The following is a 20,917-nucleotide window of genomic DNA, read 5'->3' as shown; positions in this document are numbered from 1 at the left end:
TGCATCGTCCAGAATCTCTTTTCCATGAAATAAATGTGAGAATTTAAGACTGTTTTTATAACAAAATGTATCATATTCACTACATATGCTTAATTACTTTTGTTTTGAGACTACTTTGCTGTCGGACTGAGCAGGCACCTGGATCACGCCCAGGAGGCAGCCCGATTCCAAATCAAATGCAATCATTTTCCAGATGATGCAAAACACACCTACACAGGTGTGATTAATCAAACCCCCTCATTAGCAGCTGGGTCTGGCCTGCTTAGCTAATTGACTGTATATGAACCAGAAAAAAAAAGGAGCGAGTGTGACGTCTCGCTTCGTCTTCTGCCTCTGGTATTATCCCGGCCAGGGCACCAAAAAATCCTGATTCCACTAATCACCTCACCTCCTTACACCAAACCAATTAGCTGTTCAGCTAAGTTCCTGCCCTGACTGCTGATTGATCACATGAAGTGGTTGTGAGAGTAATGGCATTGTGGCATCTGTCTGTTTGAAGGCTATTTTCTAGAGCTTGGCAGAAGCCCCACCTGACTCCTCTGGAGATAAGCTGATGGAGGGCTGAGTGAGGACTGCTTGGTGGGCACATAGTAAGATATGAGAACAGAACATAGTGTGATTCACTCTACAAGTGCGTATATAATGAAAAATATAGATTTTCATAGATGTTAGAGGTTAAGATACTGTTTCTACTGTTGAGCCCCTGTACCCCCCTCCCTTTAGATTCACATACACTACTGTTAAGAGCACCAAGCCCACACATTTAGATCTGTCTCGAGGTCAGTTAAAACAGATTGCTGTATATTGCCTGGAGTACCACATCATACTGTCACCTGTGTATTAGGATTATTATTATTATTAGTAGTAGTAGTAGTGACAAATAGGAGAGGAACCTTTTTTTATTTTTTTATTTTTATTTTTACAACAGACTTCTTTAACTGTCCTCACCTCTCTCACACGATGGCTCTGATCATGCCTCAACGCCAAAAGAGGAAGATTATGGACCAAGGAAACTAGAAGCCTAAGAAGATGACTCCTATCACTGTATGTTGTGTACTGTTCACACTGGGGATATTGGCCGTGGGCGCTCACTTCAGTATTTCTCCCCTCCATCTCATGTCTCCAAAAACTTTAACTACATTTTAAATCTGGAGTTTCTCAATCATATTCCTGTTGTAATGTCGCCTGTAGAATTGCACCTTCAGATTATCTTTTCCCCTTTCATCCAATCTACCCTTCTCCATTCTATATCTTCCACTCGTCTCCTGCAGTCTGGCATCTTGTCGACAGCAAGTTCTTCTTCTGCTCCCAGTCATTGAAGTTCATCAACAGCGACGGCGTGGGATCGGAAAGCAGACAGTAAAGAGGCTGAGCTCACCTGTATCCAGCCAAACAGCCAATGCCACCTTCCCAAGCAAAACCAACAGCACCCACTCCACTGTCTGTTTTATCTTCTCTCTATCATCATCATCCTCTCATCTCACCATACCTCTCTCTGCCTCTACTTTCTCTTAAAGAGGCAATCTGCAGTTGCTACATACATTTTTGGACTTAAAAATGAATGAGATAAAGATATATATATATATATCCATTGATTCTTGAAGAATGTAATTTATCAATGCCTCGTAAACTGAGTTTAACTGTTGTACCCCATCCGAACACAATATACTTTGGCTTAAAACAAGCTTAATCTTTGTCAACAAAGTAAATATACACAAACATATAGTCTTAACGTGGTTCAAAATACAATTTTGATATCATGGAGGTCAGCCCCATCCCTCAGCTTTTTACTGAAACGGGTGGGGAATTGGCTTTGTTATTGTTTCAACTGCAGATTGCCTCTAACTCATCCTCTTTCTCTGCTCAGTGTGGTTGATGGAGGGCAAAGTGGATGTGTGTCAGGTAAAGCTCCTCCACCATTACACACAGGCCTACAAAATGTCTACCTTTAGTAAGTTTGCTAGACGATCATACTGGTAATGTAGTCATACTTTGCATTAATCTGTCTTCTAATGCCATTTCTTCCGCTCTCACTCCCAGGGTGACAGTGGGGGTCCCCTTGTGTTCCTATCCTGGTTTTGGCAGCTGGTGGGGGTGGTGAGCTGGGGGGTGGGCTGTGCCCGCCGGGGCACCCTAAGGTTTACTGCAGAGTATGTGATGGATAACAGATACCTCATTGTGTTGCATTCCCACAGTTCTCCTTTTTTGTTTCAGAAGTACTACTGAAAATCCAGTTTCTCTCAGCGGTAACTACTGTAAACTGACTGGTATTCTCTCTCGATGAGCGCTGAGTGGTTCTGGAAAACATTCACACAGTCAAAAGACATACACACTGCACTGACTCACAATACTGAGCTGTAAAGTTTCTTTGTGTTCTTATTTTATATTATCTTAGAGACTTTATGTGTTATGTATTTCATTTTTTACAAATATTTTATGGTTGATTAATGGTTTGTCCAATTATGACAGGCAAAAAAAAGACAATGTACTGTTTATATTCAAAAGTTTATTGGATTCTTGTGGCTTTTTATAATAAATCATATGAGCGGATATGCATGATGGAGAGATTACATGGGAGGCATCATTTGAGGGAATAGGGGAAACATGGCTGTACATTCATATTAGTTGGAAGAGGAATGTGGGACTAAGGGGTCAGTAATGTCTGGGTACATTATAGATTCAAACATTCTGTTGTCTTAAGTGCAATAATGGATGAGGTCACTATTTCCGCTACTACAACTTGGCACAACAAAGTGTTCTCAGAATTTCCAAACCACAAAGATTGAACTTTTGCTTCACCTATCCAGTTTTCAGTACAGTTGTCAAAATAAAGGGAACAAGGAAGACAGTTGGTACTAGGTCATCCAGAACTGTGTAAGGGCATTTCAACAGAACGCGTGAGTCACTTTCACAGTTCGGCTTTGTTTAGAGGTTATACACGTAACATTTCCACCTGCAACTATTGCCAAATGTCAATTACATGCCAGTAGAAGCAAAGGAATAGAAATCACAAGAATAAAATCTACTTTTTAGAAAGCTGAGTGACGCTGCAAATTGGTTGTGTACAACTTCCTGCATTACGATTGGTTCTCGTTTGTGAGGTTGACAACAATAGCAAGAACATTAGCAGTACAAAACTTCTTCGTCCTTGTAACAATCTTTTTCGGATTGTGATACGGTAAGCTGTAAGCATTTGTAAGCAGTCGCCTTTAAAAAAAAACATGATGCAATTGGATTTATGGCTTACATGTTGCTCCTTGAAATCACACTGTATATTGCATAGCTCCATAGGTTCTAACATTCAGGAACCTTTGAAGGTCTTTTCACACATCACAACAGAACTAAACTTGACATGAGAGAAGACACAACTATGTGCCTTTCAAACATTGACAAAAAGGGCCACATACTGTAGTAACAGAAAAAAGAGGCTAGCTTCCCAGAGTGAGAAGGGAAAGCTTATACATCAGTGCATTACAGGCAAAATAAGTATTCAAATCTGAGCAGCAAGGTCTGCACTATGTACTTCTCCTTTGTACTTAATTGATTGGCCAGAATCTCTATACAGGTGATTTCACAGGTCTGAACCAGACAGTCTCCGTTTAAAAGCAATGAAAACTAGCAGTGCTGCAGACCTCAAGGACTGAATACCCTTGCACTATAAGCCTATGTTCCTCATCTACCCTGGATCAACTCCATATCCCATATGCCACTTTGATTACTGTTGCTCTTGTCATTTTTATTGCTTACATTATCACAGTAAAAGGAACTCAAAATGGTTTATTGGAATCCTGCAGTAGCTACAGTATAGTTATGTTGATGTGATGTCAGGGCAGCTTTGCGAAAGCAAATCCCATTGAGGGAACTGCAGCAGCCTGTCCTACAGTGCGTGGATGTCTTCCTCTCCGTAGTGGTGTTTGTGTTTGCATAGTATCACTGTTATCTTAGGAGAGTATGAATCAGCCAGGGATTCAGTGCCACAAGCTCAAAGCCATGTCCAACCAGAGATAGTACATGTACTACTGTTGATGGCCAAACCATGGTGTCGGTCTGTTCTCATCTAAGACAGCAAAGATCATTCATTCAACTTTACCCTCATGTCAAATATACATTTAGGTTAATTCACTCACTGCTCCACCGATACAACACATCTCTGTTTACACACATGTCTAGCACAGCCGAAGAATATACATATCTACGGTAAAGTGCCCAAAATATCCTCCTGCTATTGCTACAAGCCAGTGCATTTATTTGAAGGGCTATGCTATGGGAACAGCAACACCAGGGGTTGTCCACATTAGAAACAGGTTCAGCAAGTGATTGAGGGAGGTATATTTGTTTATACAATGACAGATTCAGCAAGTTCCTGGACAATGGACATAGACGTGAACTTCTTCCCTGAACATGGGTTTTCCACAATTCTGTCACACACTGGAAGTATCTTCAAAACAACTATTGTATCTTGACATTGTAGTTCACTAGCAATGGGTTTCCATTGCTAGTCAATGACATTCCATTCCTGATCAGATATGGGTTTCTCCCAGTCCATTCCTGATCAGACGTGGGTTTCTCAGGGTTATCCCAGTCCATTCCTGATCAGACGTGGGTTTCTCAGGGTTATCCCAGTCTATTCCTGATCAGACGTGGGTTTCTCAGGGTTATCCCAGTTTGGCAAAATAAATGGGCTGAATATGAGATATTAGTTGTGTGTCTATTCTACACTGTCCAGTAAAGATCGGTTCCAGTCTTTCACGCTACCTGCAACCTAAATGCTGCTCCATGCATCTCTTTATGGTGTAGTTAGTGGAGGTTTCCGTAATGACTGTAGCTGATCGATATGTTTTTTTGCAGATGGTGAATTTGTGTTGAATCATGAGCCATGAATGAACCATCATAAATTCTGCTGGGTACTTATTGCAGTGTGTAAAAACATGAATGTGTGTGAATGTGCTCTGTACAGCAAATAGAGATCCATTTGTAAATTACTTACTATAAGAAATGTGGCGGATATTTCTGTAGGGGGGGGGGTTAATGTTCATGCCAGAAGACCCACTTTACCAAATAGTGTGCATAGCCTTGGCACACTGGATGTAGCAGGGGTTGGCATGATATGAGGAGATTTAGATCTAGGTTCAAAGCAGACAGAACTTACCACATTATATGTGGTTAAATCTTGGATTCCGGAAAGGAACACAAGAGAGAGTACATGTCTATTGTCAAGCATTGTGTCTCTAAATCTGCCCTGGGGTTTCACATGCTTATAAATGCATTAAAAAGGTTATTTGTCTTAAAAGCAGCATTAGTAGAGGTTCATTTTTTTCTAGTGGGTTGGTTTCAAGGGATTGTCTATAATTTCATTCATCAGCTTGCAGTATTATTCACTTGCGTTTTTCTGCGTTTGGTAAATGGTTTTGCAGTATTTAGTCTTCCTATCAGCAGAGGAAGATAGAAGCGCTAACAGGCACCAGTGCTTTATGTCAAGCAAAGAAAGTGTATTAAGTTCTGAACTGGATCCTTTCTCACATCTCACCACAGCATCACCCTTTTAAAGACCTTAGTTTCTAAATATTATAAAATAAGCTGAATTAATCACTTTTGGATAGCAGAGTTAATATCATTGTATTCTATCTAAACAACACTAAACTCAACTCTATGTGAATCAGAGCATTACTGAATAAGCTGAATCTGACGTGGCAAAATGTCACTGGAGATTGAATTAGACTGTGTGTTTCTACAAAACACAATATTTTAATTTGTAGACCGTTTCAGTTAAGCCCAGAGTAGTACGGTTGGTGAAGAGAGGAGGATCCAGCACAGTTTAAACAACATTATTACATTGCGTTATTCCCTGTCTCAAGCGTATATTCAATTAATCTCTTTTTTTGTTTTTTATTATCATATGAAAAACGGTCCTAGGTTTAAGATTTTTTTTGAAACAATATACCAACTTGAACATATGGGGGTGGTTTCCCAGACACAGCCTAAGCTTATTGGACTAACAAACACTTTCAATGAAGAATCTCCATCGGACGTGCTTCTCAGTCCAAAAAACCTGCCCAAGAAACCTGCCCATGGAGTCACGAGTGCATATAAATATATGCATAGATATAACTGTATATTTATATATGGTTGTACATACATGCAAGTACTCTCATTTCTTCTTTGGTGTCGTTGGTTTCGAAGTTTTGGATCCTGAGACATTGTTTGTTTCATCTGCTGAGGAAGATTGTACAAGGCACTCGATCTTTCTGTGGAGGGGAGGAACAGAGGAGAGAGGAGGGTTAGAAGAGACACCTGCGTTTTCTACGTATTTGACATTGTAGCCCGACTTTATTGATGCTTTACTACAGTTTGGAGGCACCAAGATGAGCTGAAGGTGTTTCTCTGTGTGGATGGCCAGTTGGCTACTCTCTGTGACCCATCTGTCTTACTCACTTCTTCTCCTCGATTTTGAAGAGAACGAAGAGGATGAAGTTCTTCACCAGCATGAAAGTCATCAGCAGGGCGATGGCTCCGCCCACTGCAGAAGCAATTATGATGGTGAGAGTGTTGTCCACCACTCGTACTGCCGAGAAGGAACCAGGGAGAGGAGAAGGTAGAGGCTGATCAGACAAACAGTACCTACCTACAGTGCATCGTCTACAGCACAACACATCTAGACTTTGTGGTCCATATAGTATTCGCCCTGCCCATTGGCAGCACCAGAGGACCTACAGTATATGATCTGCCTGCAATAAGCAAAGAGACTGCTAGTTAATACTCACACTCGTCCACCACGACAAGGGTAAAGATAGCGCTGTGGTTCTTGCCCTTCTCTTTGGGGTTGCGTCCGAAGCAGGTGTACTGGCCCTCGTCCTCAAAGGTGATGTTCCAAAGCAGGATGGAGATGTTGTTGTGATCACCGGTGCCGATAAAATCCACCCGCTCCCGGAAGATACTCACTGGATGGGGATCCATCCCGTCTAACGGAATCACAGACTCACACACCTGAGAGGACCAGGCAGTCGACAATCATCTAACACTCACAATATCTGACCACAACTCCAATCAAAACACTCACAATAGCGATATCACTTACTGATGCAGGAAAACCATTGGGTCTTCACCACAAATTAGAACACTTGAAAATATGATCTCCCCACACTGACTTTGAACATCCCTGCCGCTATCTGTGTGAGATTTGAGCTGACAAGTGACAGTAGTTGTTGTGCGGCTTCTGTTGCTGCATGGGCCAGGGCAGCTCTGACCCACCTTCTGCATAGTGCCGTTGTCGTTGTACTGCCAGTTGAAGTAGAGGTTTTTGATGCCGATACAGCTGGCGTAGGTGCAGGGTAGCAGCACAGTACTGCCGTTCAACGCCTCCAGGAACGGGACCTTCCCTGTGGACATCTCCAGGCCCTGAGCAGACCACACACCTGGGAGGGAGGGGGCAGGGGGAAATGTAAAAGGTAGTACACAATACTACTAAGAAATACAGAAAGGGAAAAGACAACACACACCTGAGTGAGAAATGGCCCATTCCCAGGTTACTATAGCTCATCCATTGACATACTGTAGAGCTGTCAAATAATTATTGACTGATGTCTATTGTAATCCCCTCTACCCCTATCCCTTCTTAACTGATCCTGCAAACTATCAGGGATTTGAAAACTACGGGCTCTATTCAACCTGTATCGCTGAAGGAAATATAAAAGTAAATTTACACATTCAAAACAGAATGATGGCAAATGTCGTGCATTTCTGCAGTAACCAGACTGAAACATGTAGAACATCTCAGCAGAATAGTTAATCATTCCAAACACAGCTGATTGCAATTTCAGCTAAAAGTCTACCCAAGTGTCCTGTTTTTAGTCTCGTTACCAAAACAGACAAAAGAGGAAGGCTTCGGAATGATTTAGGTTGGAAACATGGATCAAGGTAGACAGGTTGGTGGGGAAAGAAGAGTGGCAGGGAGAGGGAGAATGCGTGGACAAAGGAGAAGAAGAGAAGAGAAGAGTGGTGGGCCAAAATACCAGCAACAGTGTGTGAAAACCTTGTGAAGACTTACAGAAAACGTTTGACCTCTGTCATTGCCAACAAATAGTATATAACAAGTATTGAGATAAACTTTTGTTATTGACCAAATACTTATTTTCCACCATAATTTGCAAATAAATTCATTAAAAATCCTACAATGTGATTTTGTCTGTCATAGTTGAAGTGTACCTCTGATGAAAATTACAGGCCTCTCTCATCTTTTTAAGTGGGAGAACTTGCACAATTGGTGGTTGACAAAATACTTTTTTTGCCCACTGTACATATGAGATGTGTAATGTAGGGTATGTAAACATTATATAAAGTGGCATTGTTTAAAGTGACCAATGATACATTTATTACATCCATTTTTTTATTATTAAAGTGGCTGGAGTTGAGTCAGTATGTTGGCAGCAGCCACTCAATGTTAGTGGTGGCTGTTTAACAGTCTGATGGCCTTGAGATAGAAGATGTTTTTCAGTCTCTCGGTCTCAGCTTTGATACACCTATACTGACCTCATCTTCTGGATGATAGCGGGGTGAACAGGCAGTGGCTTGGTGGTTGTTGTCCTTGATGATCTTTTTGGCCTTCCTGTGACATCGGGTGGTGTAGGTGTCCCGGAGGGCAGGTAGTTTGCCCACGGTGATGCGTTGTGTAGACCTCACTACCTTTTGGAGAGCCTTACGGTCGGAGCAGACAAATTTCTTCAGCCTCCTGAGGTTGAAGAGGCGCTGTTGCGCTTTCTTTACCACGCTGTCTGTGTCAGTGGACCATTTCAGTTTGTCAGTGATGTGTACGCCGAGGAACTTAAAACTTTCCGCCACTGTCCCGTCGATGTGAAATCCACGATCATCTTGATTTTTTGACGTTGAGTGCAAGGTTATTTTCCTGACACCACTCCCCGAGGTCCCTCACCTCCTCCCTGTAGGCCGTCTCGTCGTTGTTGGTAATCAAGCCTACCACTGTAGTGTCGTCTGTAAACTTGATGATTGAGTTGGAGGTGTGCATGGCCACACAGTCATGGGTGAACAGGGAGTACAGGAGAGGGCTGAGAACGCACCCTTGTGGGGCCCCACTGTTAAGGATCAGCGGGGTGGAGATGTTTCCTACCTTCACCACCTGGGGGCGGCCCGTCAGAAAGTCCAAGACCCAGTTGCACAGGGCAGGGTCGAGACCCAGTGTCTGACGAGTGACGATTTTGACGAGTTTGGAGGGTACTATGGTGTTAAATGCTGAGCTGTAATCGATGAACAGCATTCGTACATAGGTATTCCTCTCGTCCCGATGGGTTAGGGCAGTGTGATTGCGTTGTCTGTGGACCTATTGAGGTGGTAAGCAAATTGGAGTGGGTCTAGGGTGTCAGGTAGAGTGGAGGTGATATGATCCTTAACTAGTCTCTCAAAGCACTTCATGATGACGTTACCTTAGCTTTCTTGGGAACAGGAACAATGGTGGCCCTCTTGAAGCATGTGGGAACAGCGGACTGGAATAGGGATGGATTGAATATGTCTGTAAACACACCAGCCAACTGGTCTGCGCATGCTCTGAGGACGTGGCTAGGGATGCCGTCTGAGCCGGCAGCCTTGCGATGGTTAACACGTTTAAATGTTTTACTCACGTTGGCTGTGGTGAAGGAGAGCCTGCAGGTTTTGGTATCGGGCCGTGTCAGTGGCACTGTATTGTCCTCAAAGCGAGCAAAGAAGTTGTTTAGTTTGTCTGGGAGCAAGACATCGGTGTCCGCGACGGGGCTGATTTTCTTTTTGTAATCCGTGATTGACTGTAGACCCTGCCACATACTTCTCCTGTCTGAGCCGTTGAATTGCGATTTTACTTTGTCTCTATACTGATGCTTAACTTGTTTGATTGCCTTGCGGAGGGAATAGCTAAATTGTTTGTATTCAGTCATGATTAAAAGCGGTGGTTCGAGCTTTCAGTTTTGTGCGAATGCTGCCATCAATCCACGGTTTCTGGTTGGGGAAGGTTTTAATAGTCAAAGTGGGTACAACATCACCGATGCATTTGCTATTAAACTCGCTCACCGAATCTTTTGGTAGATAATGCGGTCGACATTTGATTGTAAGGAATTCTAGGTCAGGTGAACAAAAGGACTTGAGTTCCTGTATGTTGTTATGGTCACACCCCGACTCATTAATCATAAGGCATACACCTCCGCCCTTCTTCTTACCAGAGAGATGTTAGTTTCTGTCGGCGCAATGCGTGAAGAAACCAGGTGGCTGTACCGACTAACGTATCCTGAGTGAGCCATGTTTCCGTGAAACAGAGAATGTTACAATCTCTGATGTCTCTCTGGGAGGCAACCCTTGTTCTAATTCCATCTACCTTGTTGTCAAGAGACTGGACATTGGCGAGTAGTATACTCGGGAGCGGTGGGCGATGTGCACATCTACGGAGCCTGACCAGAAGACCACTCCGTCTGCGCCATTATTTTGGGTCACCTACTGGGATCCGATCCATTGTCCTTGGTGGTGGTCCAACCAGAGGATCCGCTTCGGGAAAGTCATATTCCTGGTCGTAATGTTGGTAAGTTGAAGTTTCTCTTATATCCAATAGTTCCTCTCGGCTGTATGTAATATGACTTAAGATTTCATGGGGTAACAATGTAAGAAATAATACATGAAAAAAAACAATACTGCATAGTTTCCTAAGAATGCAAAGTGAGGCGACCATCTCTGTCGGCGCCATCACAGTCTGCCCTCCTGTTTTTCCCAGTCTCTCTTTTTCACACCCTCCTGGTTTTGAACCTTCCCTGTCCTGACTCTGAGCCTGCCTGCCAACCTGTACCTTTGCTACACATAACTACATATTACAGTACAATACAGTATTTTTTTAACTTATACTGACATTTTGAAATATGCTGATTGTTGTGTTTTTCAGTAGGATCCAAAGGTTGACTCTCTCAGGAGGGAGAGGCAGAATATTATCAGATGAGCAGGAAATTGCTATTGTTGACATGGTAATTGGCAACGATGCAATAAAACTGCGGGGAATTTGGGATAGAGTGCTGGCAGACAATATCACTTTTGGGAATGTGAATACGGTCAGCACAACGACAATTGCAAGAGTCCCAGAGAAACATAAAATAAGGATGAAGCAGTTGTACACTGTACCCTTTGAGAGAAACGGTGAACGTCTGAAAGAACTCTGGTATCAATATGTCCAGGTAAGATGTTCAATAACCAAAGAGGGTACATACACAGCTATGCATAATGTAAAGTACTGTAAACCTGTGGCTGTACTGTATTTTAGAGTAAATGAGATGGAATTCAGGCAAACTGCACATACGTTCTTCGTTGTGGAAGAAGCTGGATTCAACCTGGCAAAGACATGCTGCAGAGGAATGAAATTTGATTGGACAGATCAACCATGGATGTCCCAGGCCAGAGAGGAGCTAACATCACAATGTGTGCAGCACTGTCTAATGATGGTTTTCTGTTACACAAACCACTCATTGGCCCCTACAATACAGAGAGGCTCATTTATTTTCTGGATGACCTGCATAATCGACTTGTGCCAGCGGAGGAAAGAAGGGCAAGAAACTCCTACCTTCTGCTGCAGTCACAGACTGGTTTGCTGCACATCCCAGGATGTCAGTACTATTCCTGCCTCCATACTCTCCCTTCCTAAACCCCATAGAGGAGTATCTCTGCGTGGAGGTGGAAGGTTTATGACCACCATCCACATGGCCAGATGTCCTTACTGGATGCCATGAATGCGGGGTGTGGAGACACTTCTCCTGAAGACTGCCAGGGTGTGGAGACACTTCTCCTGAAGACTGCCAGGGTGTGGAGACACTTCTCCTGAAGACTGGCAGGGTGTGGAGACACTTCTCCTGAAGACTGGCAGGGTGTGGAGACACTTCTCCTGAAGACTGCCAGGGTGTGGAGACACTTCTCCTGAAGACTGCCAGGGTTAGATTAGACATTCCAGAAGATACTTTCCAAGATGCATCACCAGAGAAGACACAAGATGTGATGTTGATGAGAACTTGTGGCCAAATGCAGGAGAGAGGGAGAACTAGAACCCTCACAGTACTGTACAATGAGTGATTATACTAGACATGTTTTTATTATTATTGCAGCCCTGGAATTTCAGGAATGTTTTTTTTTACTTATTTAAGTAAATTACTAAGATATAGAAAAAAATAAAGGCTATTGACGCAAATTGCGGCATTTCTGATTCATTCTTGTTACGTATATTTTAGTACAGTCAAAGTGAAAAGGTGTTATTCTTATTCTATAATGAAATATTGATTTATGTGAAATCATTCAAAGAGAGAAGTTAATTTATGTAATGCTCCCTGTTAGTGTTTTTAAGGTCAGTGTGTTCTGAGTGAGAATTGATGCCAGTTATGGTCGAACGAGCTTATTTTGAGACATGTACAGTATGAAGTGTTTTGAGTTTTGGAGGTGAGATTAACTGTTTGGCCAAGATTCATGTTGGTAATGCAGACGGTAGAGTTTTGAAGTAGCTTCAGTATTGACCGATGCTTCTTGGCAATTGAAAAAACTGCCCGCTTAACTATTGTACAGAGAATGTGCATATTGCAATAAGACATGACAAGGATATACACTTCCTTCCGTTCCTTCATTTGCATGCACGCACGCTGGCACACACAATTCACAGACCACACGCACTTAGGTCTGCAGTAATCTTATGGCACAGACCCCCAGTCTAGAGGTAGTGAGAGGGAGAAAGAAGGATGGGACAGGGGGAAAAAAGAGCTATTCCTACATATTACAGATGTAGGATCTTCATTTGATCACCCTGTTGCAGGAGAACTCAAGTTTCAATGTTACAGTGAAATGATTTTCTTGCAAAACGCAACAATGTAATACTAAAAATAACAAGCAGGAAATGTTTAACTTGTGAGGTTTGAAAAAGACGTATAAAGTGTGTAATTTCCCCTTTGAAATAAAAGTATCAACCCCTACAAAAATGTCCATTAACATGAATTATTATCCACATTTACATTTCCTGTTGATGCAGGATTATTTTTCTGCTGTAACAAACTCGCTCAAATTAAGATCCTACATCTGTATGTACAGTTGTGTGTGTAGTATTTTATTACAGTGTTCGGGATGTTGTGAGGCCATTTAACTCAATGCAGGCTCATTAAACTCAGTAATTAGCTAATTAGTTTGGGCTCATCTCCCCTTTAAGGGAATCCAAATAACGCAGGTCCCACCACCTCTAACACGATCCAGATAATGCCGACACCAACACTTCTCAAGTGGACCTAAAGATGATGGATGGTTAGTCTGGTTACATGCCATCACTGGGACAATACAGTAATGCTGCTCACATACTTTCCACCTCTGCCCAGTCTGTTCTCTCCTCAAATTCACTAAACAATAGTATTAACTGTCCTGGCTATCCCATTTTCTCTTGCTCTGTTTGTCCCTCTGCAGCCCCCATTCCTAAATATTTTTTCTCCCTCTGTTTTTACATCACACCTCAGCTGTGTGACACATCGTCAATAACTGACTCAAGGTCAGGTTTAGACAAGCAGTTTGGGATAATACATGGCTGTAAACTCCAGGGAGGGCTGTACAGGGAGCAAAATGACTCCTTCACTCAGATTCCTTCCCTCTTTTTCTCTTTCGCTCACACACACACACACACACAGTCCCAATGCAGCACAGTGATGCAGCAGAAACTCTCACACATCTCAGATTGTTCTGAAATGGTTTCTGTTAGATTAGCATTTTTGCAACATTGTTTTGTTGACATAAGGAATCCAAAGAAATGGCCAAAACCTACCTCCCACAACCCACACCAATCTCACCCAAGCAAAAATTATATAGTATCAGTTCTCTATGTCTGACAAGTAGTATGACGCTGAAGTATTGAGAATTGTTTCTTCATCCTCTGTAATCTATTCCCAATTAATTTGATGTATTTGAAGCTGTTAGGTTTACGTTCCATACTACATCCTGATATTACTAGGTTTAGATTAGATTTTGTTTGCCTCCCGAGTGGCGCAGCGGTCTAAGGCACTGCATCGTAGAGACCCAAATCGTAGAGACCCAACCCTTGCATCACTACAGACCCAAATTCGATCCCAGGTTATGTCAACCGGCCGTGACCGGGAGTTCCATAGGGCGGCGCACAATTGGCCCAGCTTCGTCCTGGTTAGGGGGGGGATTTGGCCGGGTGGGCTTTACTTGGCTCATCACACTCTAGAAACCCCTTGTGTGGCAGGAGTTGCAGGCTGACTTCGATCATCAGTTTAACAGTGTTTCCTCCGAAACATTTGTGTGGCTGGCTTCCAGGTGAAGGGGGCGGGTGTTAAGAAGCGAGGTTTAGCGGATCATGTTTCGGAGGACGCATGATTCAACAATTGCCTTTCCCGAGCGCGTTGGGGAGTTGCAGTGATTAGACAAGATCGCAATTGGGGAGAAAAAGCAGTTAAAATACAAAAATAATAATAACAGAGTTTGTTTAGTCGTGACATGTACAGGGACGCAGATGCTCCGGGCTCCAACAGTGCAGGTACATAAAACATATAAATATATAACTGAAGCATGCTGACGCCTTTACAGGATAAGGAAACTAATATGTAATTGTGTAATTTGGGTGAACTATCCATTTAACATTGAGGGTGGGGGGGAACAGCACCATCTAGTGGTTAGAACCTGATAATACCATTCAAAAGTTTGGGGTCACTTAGAAATGTCCTTGTTTTTGAAAAGGCACATTTTTTGTCTATTAAAATAACATAAAATTGAGCAGAAATACAGTAGACATTTTTAATCTTGTAAATGACTATTGTAGCTGGAAACGGCTGGCAGCTTCATTAAATAGTATCAACAAAACACCAGTCTCAACGTCAACAGCGGAGAGGCGACTCTGGGATGCTGGCCTTCTAGGCAGAGTTCCTCTGTCTAGTGTCTGTGTTCTTATGCCCATCTTAATCTTTTTTTTAATTGGCCAGTCTGAGATATGGCTTTTTATTTAAAACTCTGCCTAGAAGGCCAGCATCCCGGAGTCGCCTCTTCACTGTTGACGTTGAGACTGGTGTTTTGCGGGTACTTTTTAATGAAGCTGCCAGTTGAGGACTTGTGAGGCATCTGTTTCTCAAACTCGACACTAATGTTCTTGTCCTCTTTCTCAGTTGTGCACTGTGGCCTCGCACTCCTCTTTCTATTCTGGTTAAAGCCAGTTTGCCAGTTTTTTATTTATTTTTTACTTGCTATATTGTATTTACTTCGCCACCATGGCCCTTATCTCACCTCATTTGCTCACATTGTATATAGACTAAGTTTTCTACTGTATTATTGACTGTTTGTTTTACTCCATGTGTAACTCTGTGTTGTTGTACGTGTCAAACTGCTTTGCTTTATCTTGGCCAGGTCGCAGTTGTAAATGAGAACTTGTTCTCAACTTGCCTACCTGGTTAAATAAAGGTGAAATAAAGGTTTGCGCTGTTCTGTGAAGGTAGTAGCGCACAGCGTTGTACGATATCTTCAGTTTCTTGGCAATTTCTCGCATGGAATAGCCTTAATTTCTCAGAACAAGAATAGACTGACGAGTTTCAGAAGAAAGATCTTTGTTTCTGGCCATATTGAGCCTGTAATCGAACCCACAAATGCTGATGCTCCAGATAGTCAACTAGTCTAAAGAAGGCCAGTTTTATTGCTTCTTTAAAATCAGCAGTTTTCAGCAAACATAATTGCAAAAGGGTTTTCTAATGACCAATTAGTCTTTTAAAATTATAAACTTGGAGTAGCTAACACAAAGCGCCATTGGAACACAGGAGTGATGGTTGCTGATAATAGGCCTCTGTACGCTTATGTAGATATTAAAAATCTGTTGTTTCCAGCTACAATAGTCATTTACAACATTAACAATGTCTACACTGTATCTGATACATTTTATGTTATTTAAAAAAAACTTGCTTTTCTTTCAAAAACAAGAACATTTCTAAGTGACCCCAAACTTTTCAACAGTAGTGTAGGTTGTAGGTTGGAACATAAATCTACTGTAACTTCAATGACTCATTTCTAATTGACCCCAAACTTTTCAACAGTAGTGTAGGTTGTAGGTTGGAACATAAATCTACTGTAACTTCAATGACTCATTTCTCTGAGGGGGGAGGGCAACAAATTCACTGAGAACACATTGCCTAGGATGAAGAAACAATACTCAGAGCTGCAGCATACTACTTGTCAGACAGAGAAATTATTACTGTATACTCATTGTTAGGGTGGGATTGGTGTGGGGTGTGGGGGGTCCGTGGCTGGCTTTTGACAATATCTTTGGATTCCTCATGTTTTACTCCTTTCCTTTTTCCTCGCTTGTTGTCTTTCTCTGTAACTTTGCATCTGGTTTTCAACTAGATACCACAGCCACAAAATCAGATTCCACAGCTTAGTCAAAATCGGCTACAAAAATGTGCTTTTTGGTCTTAATTTAAGGTTATGGTAAGGTTGAAAATCAGATTTTAAGAAGATAAATTGTAGAAGGAGTTTAGTCATAATTATGACTTTGTGGCTGTGGAAACTAGTGACAACCCTGCATCTGTGTCTATATATTTTCTTGGCTGTTTGGTGACCATTGATATATAGTTGTAACTGAAGATAGTGCAGCTCCTACAGGATATGGCTATTAACTTTAGTGGAAAAATAAAAGGCAAGAGAGAAATCCAGTGATGTTGAGATAATCCAACAAAGACTTAGCCTCATACCAAATCCCAATCAGAGCCAAACCAGGACATCATACCCCAGGACACTTCACATGGTGATTGTCCCAGAAAAATAAAGGCACCCTGACCCTAGACCCTCCTATGGATTCTGTCAGAAGCCGTCTCCACTGGGTTGCTTATGTAATGACTTTGTTTCCAAACTGTCCTTTGTGAGGCTCTCCCTTGTGCTAGGCCTCTAACTGGAACAGTGATGCTCTACTTTCTAACCTACATGTGTCTCTTTCAAGAACAATTCTATCACGAAACCTCATAGACCTACCTGTACAACTATACCATCCATAGAACCAGAACTGAGCACACATCATGAACACTATCAACATTTTAGACAAAAATGTTGATAGACTAAGAAACTCCTCTAAACTATGAGCCTACAGTGTTTTCTAAATGACCCAGCAATCGTGTGGATATTAAATAGTTGAATTGCAGACACCGAGGCATAATTTGGCTGGAGGGAAGGGACAGGGTGGACTTGTCTTGCAGTCCTGTTGACTCAGAGCGTGAGAACCTCAGAGCGTGAGAACCTCAGAGCCTGAACCTGAGCCTGACGGAGCCTGGCTGACTGCTCCTGGTCTGTCTAGCTGTTAATAATATGACCATGATATTTCACATAGCAAATGCTGCTGTCTTGACTTCATCTCAGACCAGTCCCCATTACCCCACTGCACTTCCACTGATACCAGCCAACTGCATTATTACTCTATTAACCTGGGCCTACAGAGGAGCTTCTCATCACACTGAAATGTTGTTACCCGGGATAAAATTGACTCAGAGTTAAAAGCTAAAGAAAAATCAATACAGTAACTCAATGTTACACAAAAGCTATTGATTTTGTGTTTACTGTAAAGGCAAAATAAAATGTGTTAAAATGGTAATGTTTGATATCAATAAAATACTTAGTGCATTCAGAAAGTATTCAGACCCCTTGACTTTTTCCACATTTTGTTACCCTTACGGCCTTAATCTAAAATGATTTAAATTGTTTTCCCCCCTCATCTACCTACACCCAATATCCCATAATGACAAAGCAAAAACATTTCTTAGAATGTTATACAAACGTATAAGAAATAAAAAACTGAGATATTACATCTACATAAGTATTCAGACCCTTTACTCAGTACTTTGTTGAAGCACCTTTGGCAGCGATTACAGCCTCGAGTCTTCTTGGCTATGAAGCTACAAGCTTGCCACACCTGTATTTGGGGAGTTTCTCCCATTCTTCTTTGCAGATCCTCTCAAGCTCTGTCAGGTTGGATGGGGAGCTTTGCTGCACAACTATTTTCAAGTACCTCCAGAGATGTTCGATCAGGTTCAAGTCCGGGCTCTGGCAGGGCCACTCAAGGACATTCAGAGACTTGTCCCGAAGCCACTCCTGTGTTGTCTTGGCTTTGTGCTTAGGGTCGTTGTCCTGTTGGAAGGTCAACCTTCGCCCCAGTCCAAGGTCGTGAGCGCTCTAGAGCAGGTTTTCATCAAGGATCTCTGTACTTTGCTCTGTTCATTTTTTCCTCGATTCCAGTCCCTGCCACTGAAAAACATCCTCACAACACGATGCTGCCACCACCATGCTTCACAGTAGGGATGGTGTCGAACACAATCCTGTCGTGGAGCTCTACGGACAATTCCTTCGACCTCATGGCTTGGTTTTTGCTTTGACATGCATTGTCAACTGTGGGACCTTATACAGACAGGTGTGTGCCTTTCCAAATAATGTCCAATCAATTGAATTTACCACAGGTGGACTCCAATCAAGTTGTAGAAACATCTCAAGGATGATCAATGAAACAGAATGCACCGGAGCTCATTTTCGAGTCTCATAGCAAAGGGTCTGAATAATTATGTAAATAAGGTATTTCTGTTTATTTGTAATACATTTGCACCCCTTTGTCATTATGGGTTATTGTGTGTAGATGGATGAAGAATTTTTTTCAGTTAACCCATTTTAGAATAAGGCTGTATCGTTACAAAATGTGGAAAAAGTCAAGGGGTCTGAACACTTCACAAATGCACTATATATTATTTTAGTCCTTCTAATTCTTATGAATACTATTGCTTATTGCTTTGATAACATGCTTGTCCAATAGGCTGCCACTGATAGGTCCTGCATAATAATATTATGGATGACGTATTTAGTGACAAACCTCTGAACTCTGATTCAGGCTGTGAAACAGAGGGGTGTTATGTACACTGAAATTATAAAATCACCATTCTATCTGGTGACGTATGCTTAGGTATCCATCAAACATACTTCAGCATGCAAACTGACAGCAGTTTCTAGCCACCACACAAATGAAACTGATACAATTTCACCAATTTCACCAATGCAGTAAATGTTTCATAGCACACTACAGGGCAGTTGGGGTTGCAGAATTGGGGAAATTACTAAAACTTTACTCAACAGAAAGAGAGAGAGGACAACCTGGGAGTGAGAGGTGCAGAGAGAGAGGGATTGGATGAAAGAGAAGTGATATATGACTGAGACAGAACATCTTACTGAGCAGCAAAGTGATGATCAGGCTGGTCCGGGGCCAGGTGGTGTGTGAGGACAACAGATACTTGGACCTGGGCTCCTCAGGCCCACTCCCCTGAACCTCCATGGCACTCCGATCCCGTCCAAAACACCCCTTGCTGTGGGATCCAGCCCAGGGTCCGTTGGGCTGGAGTTCTCCCCTCAGAAACTGGTCAGGTCTGTGTAAACCTGAATCCCCCTGGTCTGGTTGTTTGTTGTGCCTGGGCGACTGATCTGGTCACAACCGAGGCACCACGTCCCACTGTGTTGTTATCCAGTCTTGGTAGCGGTGCGTCTGCCTGCCAACCCCGACACTCCTGACATGAAGACTGTAGGTTAGACAGAGGGCGAACAGGAGGGGAGAAAGAGGGAGCATGTGGGTGGGTAAGGGAAGAGGGTACAGACTTAAAAACAAACTCAAGGCGAACTAAGTCAATCAGCTATAATCCTTCAGTGAGAGAGCACTCCTAAACAGAGAAAGACGAGCAGAAATAATGAGGATTTAAGAGATAGAGAAGAGACACGAGATAGAGAGAGAGACACGAGAGAGAGAGAGAGAGAGAGAGGGAGACAGAGAGAGAGAGAGAGGGAGAGAGAGGAAGAGAGGAGAGGAGAAAGAAAAAGAGAGAGAGTAAAGGGGATGTGTGCGCAGCGTGAGACAGTACTGCACCGTACCTCTTCCTGTGGCTGTATTCCCTGAGAAGCCGGACCAGCAGCCTGACTACACAGCACAGCTGAGTCAGAACACACGGCAGAGCAGAGGAGCTGAGCCAGGGGAGAATCACTGCGCACAGCCAGTCAGGGTGCAGTCAAGGAGATTCCACCAGCCAGCGATTCCTCTGCAGAGAAAGGCACGATGCAGTCCCAGTCAGAGAGAGAGAGGGGGGTGGGGGGGGGAGAAGAGAGAGAAGAGAAAGGAGAGGGAGAAGAGAGAGAGCGAGAGAGAAGAGAAAAAGAGAGAGAGAAAGAGGAGGGGAGAGAGAGTGAGAGAAGAGAGCGAAGAGAGAACAAGGTAGAAAATGGACAGGAGGAGTGCTGCTGCAGTAACCCTGGTGGCTGGTGGCTGCTGGTTCGGACGGTCCTTTCTCTTCTTCCTGGATAGCAGAGCCCCAGTTTCTTCTTCCCTTTGCCTGCAAGCCTGCCCCTCTGGCTCACTCTCAACTTTCCCCTGCACTCTCTCTCTTGGCTCAGTGCCTGCCTGTCCCTCTCTCTCTCTTTCTCTATCTCCCTCCCCCACACTCTCTCTCTCTTTCGTAGCCTTCTCCTCCTCTTTACCCCCCTCCCCGTCTGCCTCCCTCTCTCTCTCCCCCCTCCCCTCTCCTGACTGTGAATGCAGACGCAGGCACTTTTGCCATAGTGCTTGTGGAGATCAGAGAAAGTTCTGCAGTGCAGGTTGGAGGGGTTCTGTAACAGAGCACCAGGGACACGCCAGCCTCTACGCACTACCTTGTATTTAGAAACATCCTGGATGTAGAAATAGATATGACATGTTCTAACATTGATCTACGGTATGTGACAATGTCCTGGTAATAAAAAAACTACACGTTCATCAACCACTCCCTTGAGTTACACTGCATAGCTTCAAATCACAGAATTTAGAGTGAGGATGTTCGCTGTTAAATGTGAACATATTTCACTCCTGTTATATCTGACGTCTACACCTGAATAAATGAGGGTG

The 20,917-nt window shown here is 42.9% G+C and overlaps 1 protein-coding gene across 1 annotated transcript; it reads right to left on the bottom strand.

Annotated features, from left to right (window-relative positions):
* Positions 1 to 2,491: 2,491 nt before the first annotated feature.
* On the bottom strand, positions 2,492 to 20,335 carry LOC139423001 (sodium channel regulatory subunit beta-4-like). Its single transcript, XM_071174544.1, has 7 exons — positions 19,915 to 20,335; positions 19,225 to 19,568; positions 7,249 to 7,412; positions 6,762 to 6,984; positions 6,433 to 6,562; positions 6,137 to 6,245; positions 2,492 to 4,057 (listed from the first exon to the last, which is right to left on the bottom strand). Exons 2-6 carry the CDS (start codon positions 19,325 to 19,327, stop codon positions 6,149 to 6,151), a joined length of 717 nt encoding a protein of 238 aa, XP_071030645.1. The 5' UTR covers positions 19,328 to 19,568; positions 19,915 to 20,335; the 3' UTR covers positions 2,492 to 4,057; positions 6,137 to 6,148.
* Positions 20,336 to 20,917: the final 582 nt, after the last annotated feature.

This window comes from Oncorhynchus clarkii, chromosome 12 (genome assembly GCF_045791955.1).
Source record: "Oncorhynchus clarkii lewisi isolate Uvic-CL-2024 chromosome 12, UVic_Ocla_1.0, whole genome shotgun sequence".
NCBI classification, from domain to species: domain Eukaryota; kingdom Metazoa; phylum Chordata; class Actinopteri; order Salmoniformes; family Salmonidae; genus Oncorhynchus; species Oncorhynchus clarkii.
Note: the sequence above shows the minus strand (reverse complement) of the source record. Positions and strands in the feature narration are given on the sequence as shown.

Excerpts from the sequence above, each read along its gene's own strand:
- LOC139423001 (XM_071174544.1), bottom strand. The coding sequence starts at position 19,327 with ATGGAGGTTCAGGGGAGTGGGCCTGAGGAGCCCAGGTCCAAGTATCTG. Across the intron at positions 7,413-19,224 it reads GATCATCACTTTGCTGCTCA|GTGTGTGGTCTGCTCAGGGC; the intron begins GTAAGATGTTCT and ends CCTCCCTCCCAG. Across the intron at positions 6,985-7,248 it reads ACAACGGCACTATGCAGAAG|GTGTGTGAGTCTGTGATTCC; the intron begins GTGGGTCAGAGC and ends TGGTCCTCTCAG.